Source organism: Falco biarmicus, chromosome 14, assembly GCF_023638135.1.
Source record: "Falco biarmicus isolate bFalBia1 chromosome 14, bFalBia1.pri, whole genome shotgun sequence".
Lineage (NCBI taxonomy): Eukaryota > Metazoa > Chordata > Aves > Falconiformes > Falconidae > Falco > Falco biarmicus.
The window spans coordinates 23,510,124-23,521,554 of record NC_079301.1 but is presented as its reverse complement, the minus strand read 5'-3'; the positions used below and the strand labels follow the sequence as shown (position 1 = coordinate 23,521,554).

The 11,431-nt window shown below is 56.5% G+C and overlaps 1 protein-coding gene across 1 annotated transcript; it reads right to left on the bottom strand.

Annotated features, from left to right (window-relative positions):
- Positions 1-1,421: 1,421 nt before the first annotated feature.
- On the bottom strand, positions 1,422-10,831 carry CLIC2 (chloride intracellular channel 2). The gene is made up of 6 exons (XM_056359421.1): positions 10,586-10,831; positions 5,601-5,710; positions 5,017-5,142; positions 3,857-3,963; positions 3,251-3,432; positions 1,422-3,083 (listed from the first exon to the last, which is right to left on the bottom strand). The coding sequence occupies exons 1-6, from the start codon at positions 10,640-10,642 to the stop codon at positions 2,922-2,924; spliced, it is 744 nt and encodes a 247-aa protein (XP_056215396.1). The 5' UTR covers positions 10,643-10,831; the 3' UTR covers positions 1,422-2,921.
- Between the last annotated feature and the right edge of the window lie 600 nt (positions 10,832-11,431).

The following is an 11,431-nucleotide window of genomic DNA, read 5'->3' as shown; positions in this document are numbered from 1 at the left end:
CCATAGCCCCTGTGTGCTCATGGTATTTCACATATATTTCTTTTTTCAGGAAATAAAGGCACTCTCCAGGAGGATGTCCCTGACCACTTGGTGAGTGGGGGTGTCTCTCTGGCCAAGGGGAGGGCAGCCCAGAGCGATGCCACCGGGCAGGCGACTTCCACGGGCTCCCAGCAAACCCTGTCCCTGCTGTTCAGTCAATGGGGACTGAGACAGTCCTGCTCAGTTGCCAACACTGCTTCTCTCCCTGGTCCAGCAGTGAGGGAAAGGGGCTTGAGGGCTGGTTTTGCAGGTGGGCACCACACACGCATGATGAGCTTGCTGTGCCACGGCAGGTGGAAGACCTTGATGCAGTCCTTTGGAAGATGGTGGCAGTGGGTGAGCTCCAGAGCCAGGGGTTTACCCAGACAGACCAGGCTCTTCAGCAACCCAGCAAGAGAGGTTAGTGCCCAGCTCCCAACGGGTCCTGGGACCCAAACCACCACTTACCTGCAGAGAGGTAAGTGACAAACAGGGCCTGGGCTTGGGGTGGAGTATGCTCATGACTCAGGGTGGAAGGTGCTTGTGACTGGGGTGGAGGATGCTCATGGTATAGACTAAGGCATTCAGATCCCAAGCTGTGCTCCAAGAACTGACTTCAAAGACAAAGGAAAGCCTGGGAGAAGAGATGCCCTCCCTGGGCCAAGCACAGCAGGGCCAAGCACTGCTGCAGCCCCTCACATGGGTATCTTTTCCTTTTTCTCTCAGCTTGGAAACACTGTGTCTCCAAATGAGGGGTACAGAAGGAGCTCTGCCTGCCTCCTACCTGCCAGCCTGCTCCCTGCCACCACTATCCCATTGCCTTCCAGCAGGCCCATCCAAGCATGACCCATGCCTCGCTATGGGCTGCTTTGCACAGAGCTTTGAATGGTCTCTGGTCCCTTGTGGGGAAAAGGGGAAGCAGGTCTGCAGCAGAAGAGGGGTGTTGTGGGGTAGGGGGAGAATCCCATGAGGATTCAGGGTGGTGGGCAGTGTTTCTCCCATATCAGCAGGCCTCCAGGACCCATGTCAAGGCATAGCTGCCACTGTGCCCTGACAGGGACATGCTGGCTGCCAGCAGGAGCTGAATAAATCCCTTGCTCCAGAGCAGTATCCTGTGGTTACTCCAACCCCACACTGTGCAACATTCTGCATCCTCGCACCATCATGTGCGTGGCATGGGCAGATCACAGTGCATGTGCCTCAGGGAGGGGGCATCTCTCCTGCGGGCAGAACAGGAGCTGCCACATGCATTCCAGTGATCCAGGGCAGCAGAGACTGGGGGCTACTGCTCCACTTAAGCTAAATCTCAAAAGGTTTTCCACTGCAGAGGAGCCCTCTCTACCCCTTGCAGCACTCTCCATGCCCAGTGGCCTTGGCCCGTGCACTGACAGTACAAAAGCAAGGCATATTACAATATAGTTTATTGCTGGTTTTAGTTTAAAAAAAACCCAAACAAACCAAAACCCATTAATAACAAAACCAGTCCCCAAACCCAGTGCTATCAGATACAGGCTTGCAAGGACACACCTTTTAGTGCAGAGGGAAATGGCAGTGAGGGCTGGAGGGGGGGGGGTCTGCTGTCACCGTGTCCTGGCAGGACCCACCACACTCACTGTACAGTATTTTTTTGCCCACGGGGCTGGTTGAGTTCACATGCTCTACCAGGAGCCCTTGGGGGAACTGGGGGTATTGGATGGAGGAGGATGGGATGTCATGGCTGTGCAGAGCAGCTTTGACTCCTCTTGCATCAGCAACATTGGAAAGGCACAATGCTGAGCCAGGGAGCACTAAACCTGCCCACATATTTCCTACAGACAAAGCGCTTTGCAAAGCAGCTTTTGCCTGCTCGCTTAGGCTGCCCAGTATTGCGGTGTGGAAACCAGCAGATGTCCTACCCCGTGCTTCTGTCTCCCAGTCAGGCACCTGAAGTGTTTGTGTGGACCGGGAAGGGAGTGGTGGAGCTACAGCTGCCCATGGCTCCATCTCCTGTGATGTCCAACAAGGCAGGGAGAGATTTAGTACCTCACAGGAGCCACATGAGACCTTGCAGCCAGCAGCACATGGCCCTGGGTGCTGGCGCACATGGGAGGGATGCCCTGATTCTCAGCCCTCCATCCTCAGCCCTTTGCAAGACCCTGCATCCCTTTTTCCCTCCCACAGCAGGTCCTGGTACTTTTCATGCCAGGCACCTGCCCCCATGTCCTAACAGGGAGATAGATGCACATAGCAACTCTCTGGCAGTGAGAGCAACTTGTCACTGTGACAAACTACTGGGGACAGAGCCTTTCGGTGTCTTCAGCTGGAGCCTGGATGCCTTGGTGGAAGAGAGGGCTTGCCCAAATGCAAGCTGCAGGGTGCTGTGCAGAAGGGCGACCAGGCAAATTCAGACAGCTCCAGCCCAGGTGATGCCCTGGGATCCTGGGATGACTCTTCCCAAATGCACGGGATGGCTGGGACCGCGCAGGGCTGGCAGAGCACAGCAGCTCCAACAGCCGATGCAGAGGCAGGGCTGGCCCAGCCATCTTGGAGTGAGGTCTCATCTCTTCCACCAAAGTGCCGCTGTGGAAGGCTAGTGCTCTGCTTTTCCTGTGGCACGTGGTCACAGGCTGTGAGACCCATTTCTGGGAAGTAGGGATGCGGTTGCCACTGCAGCCATGCAGGAACCCATCCATATGTGCGGTCAGCACTGATGGTGGAGGGGGGCTGCAGCCAGCCAGTGGAGGAGGAGAAGGAGGAGAGAGCAGCAGGGAGCTGTGAAGCAAGGCGCTATTTCTGAAAGGCAAAGGGTAGCCATGCCATAAACCCCCTCCAGTCCCTCCTTCAGCCAGGGTTTGGTTGTGTCAGGACTGTGGAGGTGGAGGGCTCGGCCAGGGGCAGTGCCGCTGGTGCACCCCACAGTGGCGTTAGGTCATCTTCCTGGAGACACTGGAGTAGGTGTGCTCTATCTCCTCATCTGCGGGACATGTGTGGCTGAACTCATCACAGGCGTAGGCATTGTTGAGGTAGCGCCAGACGCCCGTCATGTCCGCTGGGATCTCGAAGTCACGGTACTTTTTGGCTGCAATCTAGAGAGAAAAGGAGGAGGCTGAGACTTGCTGGACCACAGAATATTCACTCTCTGGCTTGGGGGGGGATGAATACAAGACCCCCAGGCCCCTGTTCACATTACCCCACCCTGTCATCCCCTCTTGGAGTGGGTCCGCACCTTGGCCCTGGGAGCCAGTGCCATTACCTTGATGATATGCAGTTTGGGCAGGAGGTTGCAATCAGCCAATGTCAGATGGTCTCCGTCCAGGAATTTCCTCTTGGAGACAGTGATGTCCTCCATGCTGTCCTGGTCAATCTCCTCGGGGAGGGGAGTGTTTAAGTAGACATCCAGCCGCTGAAACTCCCGCAGCAGGGCCTTCTCAAAGTCTGGGTGGGCAGGGAAACAAGTACAACTAGCCTGGTGCCCTGGGCTCCCAGCAGGGCTGTGCCAGGTTGGTTCAGACTCTCCCAGGCTTTGCATACAGGGACAAAGCCCTAAGGGCTACACCGGTCACGTACAGCACAGGACCCTGGCCAGAGCCTCTGCTCCCAGGGGATGCCAGCAGCATCACCCCACACTCCCCTCCAGGACCCCTCTCCCCAGCACCTGCACAAGGGGCTGTTAGCCTCCTGGAGCACTGGACTGCTTTCACCTTTCCTTCCCGCTCCTCCACTTGCCGAGGAGGCTTTGGTGGGGACAGCAGCAGAAGCCCTAACACGGTCACAGGATCTGCCCACAGACAAAAGCATCTCTCCCCACCACAGCAGCATGGCAGATCACAGCCCTGCAGCCCCCAGCCACATTTCTTACTGATATTTGCTTCCTTGCGTGGGTTCTTGATGTACGCCGAGAACTTGGCAAAGATGTCACTCCCCACGTCAAAGGACTCCTTGTACTTGGGGCTCAGGTGTGGATACCTTTAAAGAGACACTTACATCAGTGCAGGCAAGGATGGAAGCAGAGATTCAGCTGCGTGGTCGTCAGCTGCATTATCTCCTGGGCCATAGTGCCCAGGGCTGGTACTGGAGGATGAAGGTTGTGGGACAATGATGATGCTTTAAATTACTACAGCTGCCACCCTGAGAGCTGCATTATCTTGGGCGTTTGCTAGGGGGAACAATCACAGGGCAGAAACTCCACAGTTTGGAGGACACTGGTAGCAGCAGAGCCCCGGAGCAGAGCTCTGCCTGCAGACAGCTCTGACCCAGCCCAGAGGACATGCATTGGCACGGGAGGGGTCCAGGGAAGCCAGAAGCTCCCGTGACTTCCTCAGGAACAGTCTTTTGTTTGCTGATGCAGGGCGCACTGCAAGGGCAGACATGTCCGAGGCGGCAGATGACAAATGCATTTGAAGCTTCCTCTTTCGCACTGGTGGGAGGGCTTGTCGCCACAGCACGGGCTGGCTTGGTGAGCTGCAGGCAGGGCCCTGCATAAGCTCAAGGGGGTACCACCCCCCAGCTCCCCCAGCAGCCCTTTTGGCCAGCTGCGCCATTGCATTCAAGCAAGGGCATTTGCTTTTTCTTAGCTGAGCATACCAGATATGCACGGGCAATGGGGGCTTCACATTCCCACCACCACCACCTCAACACCAACTGCCACAGCCAGCTGCAAAACCACCAGCTCTCGGGGTCCCTGTGCCTGCAGGGACCTCCCTGTGTTCTCCCTCTTCCCGCCAGCTCTGCCTGCGCCAAGAGACCAGTGCATTTCCTCCCACTGTTTTCCATTCTAACCCATCCCAGTCCCCTTGCAGCCCAACCTGCCACCTTCCCTGGGGGACGCAGCCCCTCAGCATTGCAACCCCTGGCCCTGCAAAGCATGGCTCAGGGTGCTGGGTGGGGAATCAGCCCCCTCCCTGAGCTGGTCTCTGGCACCTCCCAGCACCCTGCCTTGGTTTCCCAATCTGCCAAGCACTATGCAATGCTGTGGCGTGCCTGACCGGTGCATGGGGAAAGGAGCAAGCTTGCAATTACGTGGGTGGGCCCAGGGTCTGCTCCAGGAACTCCTCAATCTTAATGAAGTCTGTTTTCAGTTCCTTGTTGAACAGCAAGAAGGGTGGGTTGGTGCCCGGCGCTAAATCTTTCAATTCTTCAGGTTTCCTAGAGTAGAGAAAGTAAGTGGGGTCAGAGCCTGCAGCCTGTCTGCATCTGCCAGCCTCCCCAGGGCAAATGGACAAGGCTGAGGCGGGTGTGTAGGAGGGGGCACAGGCCTGGGAGCACCCCCACTTGCGCACTTTTGTGGGTTTGGGAGGGGCTGAGAAATGCCCCCTCAGCCTCCCAGTCTGCCCTGTGGTGCCTCAGTCTCATAACCGCATCCAGCAGGACAGCGGGTCCCTGTTGCATGCCTGTGTTGGCGTGTGGCTGGAGTCTGCTGGCTCACCCCCTGCACCCCACAGTGTGATGGGCAGTGTGCAGGCAGGGGTTGTCACCCCATCCCTCTCCCAGTGGCACACTGACTGCAGCGTGGCCACGAGGGAGGAAAGTGCTGATGGGGAAGGCTGTGCCAGGGGTGTCTCACCCCACTGCTGGCACAAAGCTGGGCTGTAGTGCCATCTCACCTGGTCATGTCCACTGTGGTGACATTGAACTTGACCCCTTTGAGCCACAGCACCATGAAGAGGCGCTGGCAGAAGGGGCAGTTTCCAATGTTTTCTCCATCCAGACCAGCCTGCCAGGAAAGCAGAGAAACATGCATTTAACTTGTTGACTGAGCCCACCCCGCCCAGATGGGATGCCTGGGAGGTGGAGAGCCACCAGAGCTGGTCTCAGGAGGAAGGCACATAGGGGGCTTGGCCCAGCATCCCAGCACTGCATGCTGCAGGGAGCCCCTCCTGGCACCAGGAGCTAGGCTGTAGGATCCCCTCCCTGAGCCATGGCCCTGCTGCCACCGGAAAGCATCAGAGAGCATGCTCAGGATGCCCAGGGTCAGATCCTTCCCAGAAATCTGAGATCAAGCCAGAAGGAACAGGAGAAGGAGGCAGGGGAAGGAGGTGGAGGGTTATTGCTGATAGATGTGGAGGAAGGGAGGGTCTGCTTGGCTGGAAGGCCAGGCTGGAGAGGGTGGTGAGAAGGGAAATGTGCTCATGTTTGCCAGGAAAAGAGCGGTTTGTTTTCGTGTACTGTTAGTATCTGCCTGCATTTAATGAACCCAAGCATGACTTCCCGGGGCTGATAATGGCCAAGAACCACCCAAGCAGCCTCCTCAGCCTCAGGGAGCAGGGGCTGGGGGTGGGAGGGCTGTGCAGATGTGGATTCGTGGTGGCATCCCACCCAGCATCAGTGGGGCACAAAGCCACGTGTCAGCTCCTAAAGTTTCAATCATGTGCAGACAGTCCCTTTCAACCTCTCTGCATGGACACAGCCGCAGCATGTCAACACTAAGGGGAGGTTCTGTCACCAGGATGGGGTCAAACAGCAGTAGGGACATGGGAAAGCAAGGAGCTTGGACAACCTGCCTCAGTCCCACCAGGGCTCCCACATCAGGGTCTCACCCAGATGATGCCCATGCAGCAATCCCAAGGGAAAGCAGCAGCAGGTGGAGTGATTTTCCTTGCTATGCAGCAGCTGAAAATAGCCTTTGCAAAAAGGACTGAAACTCCTTTAAAGGAGTCTGGTCAAGAGGAACAGGACAGGTTTGCCCCAGTGCATGAGGACTGGCACAGATGTGGCTCAAAGGGGGAAGTTGCACCCTGGTATGAGAGGTAAAATGGCTCACAGGAAACTCAACTTATTTAAGACAATTAACTGGTTCCTCAGCTGCGCGTGAACTATGGTCCTCTGGTGCACGAGGCAATCCTGCCACTGCAGGGAGGAGCAGCATGGCTCACACCAGCTCCTTCACAGAGGGGTGCTGCTTCCACAGGGCAGCTTGTTTCAGCACATGAGCCCTGGTGGGATGGCTCGTGCCCCCTGGCTTTGTGCTAAGCCTTGATGCCAGCTGGCAAGCTGAAGTCCAGAGGCTAAGCAGGAGGAGGATGAGATTTGGGAGAGTCTGGTGGTGCAGTAGTTAAGTAGTGGCAGTAACATCCAGGGTGGGCAGGTGGAGCTGTCTCCAGAGATCACACCTTGCTGGGGCCCTAAAGACAGGATGGCTGAGGATGCTTCATTAGCAGAAGATGCAGAGACCTGTGCCTGGCTCTCCTGGGCTGGAGGTAAGTGCTACAAGCCACCTGTCTGTATCTACAGGTGCCCAGGAACCTGTGGGCTCTGGAGTGCTCAGCTTCTCCAGGAGAGATACATCAGCCTCAAACTCACCCTAAGGGAGATGGTAAATTGATTAAAACAAAACCCTGATGCTCTGAGTGGTCAGCTGGAGGTGATGGTCTGCTTTTCCCCTTGCCAACACCTTTTAGTCCTGCCAGAGGAATAAAATTACTTTTAACAATTATTTCCTGTTCTCAGCTGTCATGAGATGATGCTCCTGAGAAAGGAAATGGGAACTGAGAAACATATTGATTCTGTGAGATATACTCAGAAGTGAAGCTGAATTCACACATGAGGTTTTTTGCTGGCTATTAATAAGAAATGCTCCTGGGTAGCTGCTGCTCAGGAGTGTCCCGTGTCAGCTTATAACAAATAAGGCTTCTCTGTGTGTATCGGACATCCTGCGAGGGAGCTGCAGGAGTGAGTCACAGATCAGCGGCAAGGGCTACCCGTTGGCAGGAGAGCAGGGCATCTCTGCTCCCCTTCCCTTACCCATTGTTGCTGGCACCTACAAGCTAAACTTAATGTCATCCTTTGGAGCATCTCCAACAGCAACAGCTCAAAATGTGTTTTTGTGGCTGCCCAGCATAAAGACCCATGCTTTCCTCTCTGCTCTCCTGAGATGGCCCTCACTGGTGGCAGCAGAGGGCAGCCAGCCGACTGCACTCCCCTTTGCTTTCCTCACTTAGCGCAAGGATCAAGGGAGATTAATTGCAATTTATCTTGTTGGCCCCACAGGAGCTGTGGTGTTGAGCCAAGGCAGTGAGTGGCTCTGGCGGAGTCTCATGAGGGGCAGTGGTGGTGTTGGAGGGGACAGTCGGGTGGATGTCCTTCACTGGGGCTGTGCTGGGCTTAGGCTGCGCTCGTCTGCTTCAGGCTTCTCTGTGCGTGTCTTGTAGCTCCAGCCTCTAAGCAGCTCAGGCTGGTTTTCCCCCTTGTCTTTTAGAAGTGGAGAGGTGGGGAATTTTGGGCCAGAGTGAAAGGAAAATCAGGGTGGCCTCGGCAAGGGGGAAAAAAATTAAGCCAGGCCCATCCTAGGATGCTCAGAGCCAAATTATCTGGAGGAAGTGGAGGGAAGCTCTACCAGCACTCCGGCGCTGCCAGGGGAGTGCCCTGCTGGCACCCACCTAGCTGTGGGGAGAGCCCTTCGGGAGCTGGGGGAGTGCAGCGGAGACTTGTAGCCACATATCCACCCTCCCCAGCAAAAGCCAAGCAGCACAGCAGGGAAGCCTTTCTCTTCCTTCTGTGGAAAGAGCGTCTCCCCACGCTGCAGCAGGGACCAGGGCAGGGGGTGCAGAGCTGACAGCCCCCCTAGACTGACTTTCCTCACTCTTTTTCCCTCCAGATAATGGATAAACCCAAGTGTGGGCTAGCACAGCATCTCCAGGGAGGTGCAGGTTTTTAGCCTCAGTCCTCTGAGGCCTCACAAGGCATTAAAACCCCAAAGTTACTTAGCAGTTCCTGTGGTTTCCCCCTCAGTGAAACAGCATGAAATGTGGCAAGAGGAGGAAGCAGCTCTGCATGCTTAGGGCACTCCTAAGTGTTCAGCACCCACCAGGACCTGCCCATGGTTCCTATAGCCACCCAAAAAGCTGGGAAGCAGCTTTGGGGGTGGCTAAATGTCTTGTGAGGCTGAGGGGCAGAGGCTCCTCTTGGACAGGGAGGGCCTCCCAGACGGTGAGATGACAGTCTCAGTGGGACCATGGCAGGGTGAGACCATGGCAGGACCACCTGCCCCAAATTCAAAGCAATGCAGGAGCTGCTTCGTACCCTCCCCATCCTCACCAAGTTCAGCGTTTGCCAAAGTGGAAGCTGGGCAGGGGCAGCATGCCAGTAGGCATTTGCAGGCACACTTGCTTCCCTGTGATTTACAGTTGTTGTGGGCTGCACTGGCATCCACGTCTTAGGGCAGACCCTGGCCCAGGAGAGCTGGGAGATGCCAATGGCGTGGGAGGGTGCCTGTCTGCAGCCAGCAGCTGCTGTGACTTTGGTAAAACTGGGTCCTCAATGGCAGGAGGAGGAGGAGGTATAGCATCAATTTGTCTGTTAAAAGACAAGCCAGAAGGGTTTTTTCGCGCTAAATTAAGGTATAGGGGAAGTCATGACGACACTGCTGCTTTGGTTTCTGTTTCCCTTCCCTCTGAAAATCCCCTTGAACATGCTACCACCTTTGCAGTCGCCTCATGTATCGTTTTCCTCTTCTCCTCAGCCATTCTGGGGAAAAAGCGGTGATAAGAAGGGAATTCAAGATCTGAATTACTTTCACCAAGAAAAGACACTCTGGATTTGTCTCAGCTGAGCTCAGTGCCTGCCAGGCACCACCATGGCCACAGTTTTGGCAAGTGAAATGGGGGAGGTTCCTTCCATGAAGGCTCAGCTAATCCTTTCTAACATGTATATCCAACCACAACCCAAGCAAAGCAGCGCCCAGCACTGCCCGCTGCTTGTGCCAGGGAAGCTGGTGCCTCTGGCCAGGCACTGCAGTCCTTTTGGGCACTGAGCTGCCCGAGGAGAAGAGGAGCGAAGCCCATAGAACTGAGCAGCTACAGGGAAACCACCCTTAAAACCCTGATGTGGTGGCACAGGGAGGCATCACTCACCCCAGCCACTGTCACTTGACAGCATGTCCCAGTGCCCTGCTGGCATCGCTGCTGGCACACACAATTATCAGCCACCAGCTTTGGCTCCTCATGTCAACCCGCATGTCTGCTGCAGGTATTTTGAACTCAAGTGGTAAAATGTTCCAGAGGAAGTGTTAAGAAAATTGCTTAACAGGGGAGAGGGGAAACCCCACCATTTCTAGTGAATAATCCCCCCGGGGTGCTCTGTGAAGTCACCCCATCCCACCCACATGTGGGCACCCACGCTGGCTCCCCAAGCCATTCGCACTCTGTTTCGCAACCCTGGCTTGCAGGAGAAGCTGAAGTGGCTGCTTTCAGCCTTCCTGCTTGCTGCGCCCAGGCTGGGGCTTGTCTTATCTGAGTTTCAAGAGACGCATGTGTGCCTGGTCCTTTGTTACACCAGCTTCCAGCAGCACCATTCGCCCGGGGTACACAACCACCATGAGACCAGGGCATCTTCTAGGACACCAGCATCCTAGACGTCCCATGGTGTGACACCCCATCAGTCCCCGCGCCACCCCGCACCTGGTCCCCTCCTCTGGACACGCACTTAGCCACCCGTTATGGCAAGCGATCCCAAAGTCAGTACCCATCCATCTCCAGCCTCCCGAAACATGAAGACACCCATGAATTTCCACCATCTGTGCCCAGCTGGAGCCTGGTGAGGATGAGCCTGCAGGGAACTGCCGAAGAACAACTGCCCCCTTGCCGAGACCCACCTTCACAAACAGCTCAATCTCAGGCTCCTTGGTGGTGCTGTGCTGCCGACTCTCCATCCCGGCGGTGTGGGGAGGAACCGCTGGCCACCTACTGCTGTGGTGAGTTGGTGAGTCCTTTGCGGAGCTTGAATGGGGGTCGCTTTGAGACGGCTGGCAGCTCAAGCACCTCGGCTGCGTTTTCGGAGGGCTGGGGCTTGCCCTTTCCTTCCTTTTGAAGCAGGGAGGAGCAATGGGGTGCGCGCCAGGACCTCCCGGAGGGGAGGGGGAAGCTGCGGGGCCTCCCAGCCGTGACTCAGCACGGGTCTATCTGGACGTGTTTACGGGTCCCCTTCAAGTCAGTCTATCGCACCAGCCCAGGCACGGCACTGGTGCCTCTGAGCACTGGGCTGGTGGCCTCCTGCTGTCACCTCACAGCTGGGAGCTGGGGGGTTTTGCAGGGGAAGCATCTGGCCTGCCACTCCTTGTGCTGCTCGGGTCTGGTCTTCTGGCCCCTTCGCTACCCTCCCACACTTACACCCAGGCGCTGGTGCCCCAGGGCTCACCACTTCTTGTGTCACCCTTTGGGGTGAACCGAGCTGACCTTCGCACTGCCTTCCCACCTCCTACTGCTGCATCAGGATGGGCAGCTGGCAGCAGGGAGGATACAGCTCCTCTCCCTGCCCACCACCCCCAGGGGTCCCCCCAGGTGGGCTCCCCTGAACACCCCTCGCTGCAGGAGCCAGGGCTGAGCAGGGCGAGGGTTCAGGGAAGCCAAGCGAGGCAGCCTGGCCGCCTGCCACTGGCTCTTTGCAGCCAGCCATGCACTGCCAGGGTGCAGACCTTGGGCATGAAGGATTGTGAAATGGC

Excerpts from the sequence above, each read along its gene's own strand:
- CLIC2 (XM_056359421.1), bottom strand. The coding sequence starts at position 10,642 with ATGGAGAGTCGGCAGCACAGCACCACCAAGGAGCCTGAGATTGAGCTG. Across the intron at positions 5,711-10,585 it reads AGATTGAGCTGTTTGTGAAG|GCTGGTCTGGATGGAGAAAA; the intron begins GTGGGTCTCGGC and ends CTTTCCTGGCAG. Across the intron at positions 3,964-5,016 it reads CAGACCCTGGGCCCACCCAC|GTATCCACACCTGAGCCCCA; the intron begins GTAATTGCAAGC and ends GTCTCTTTAAAG.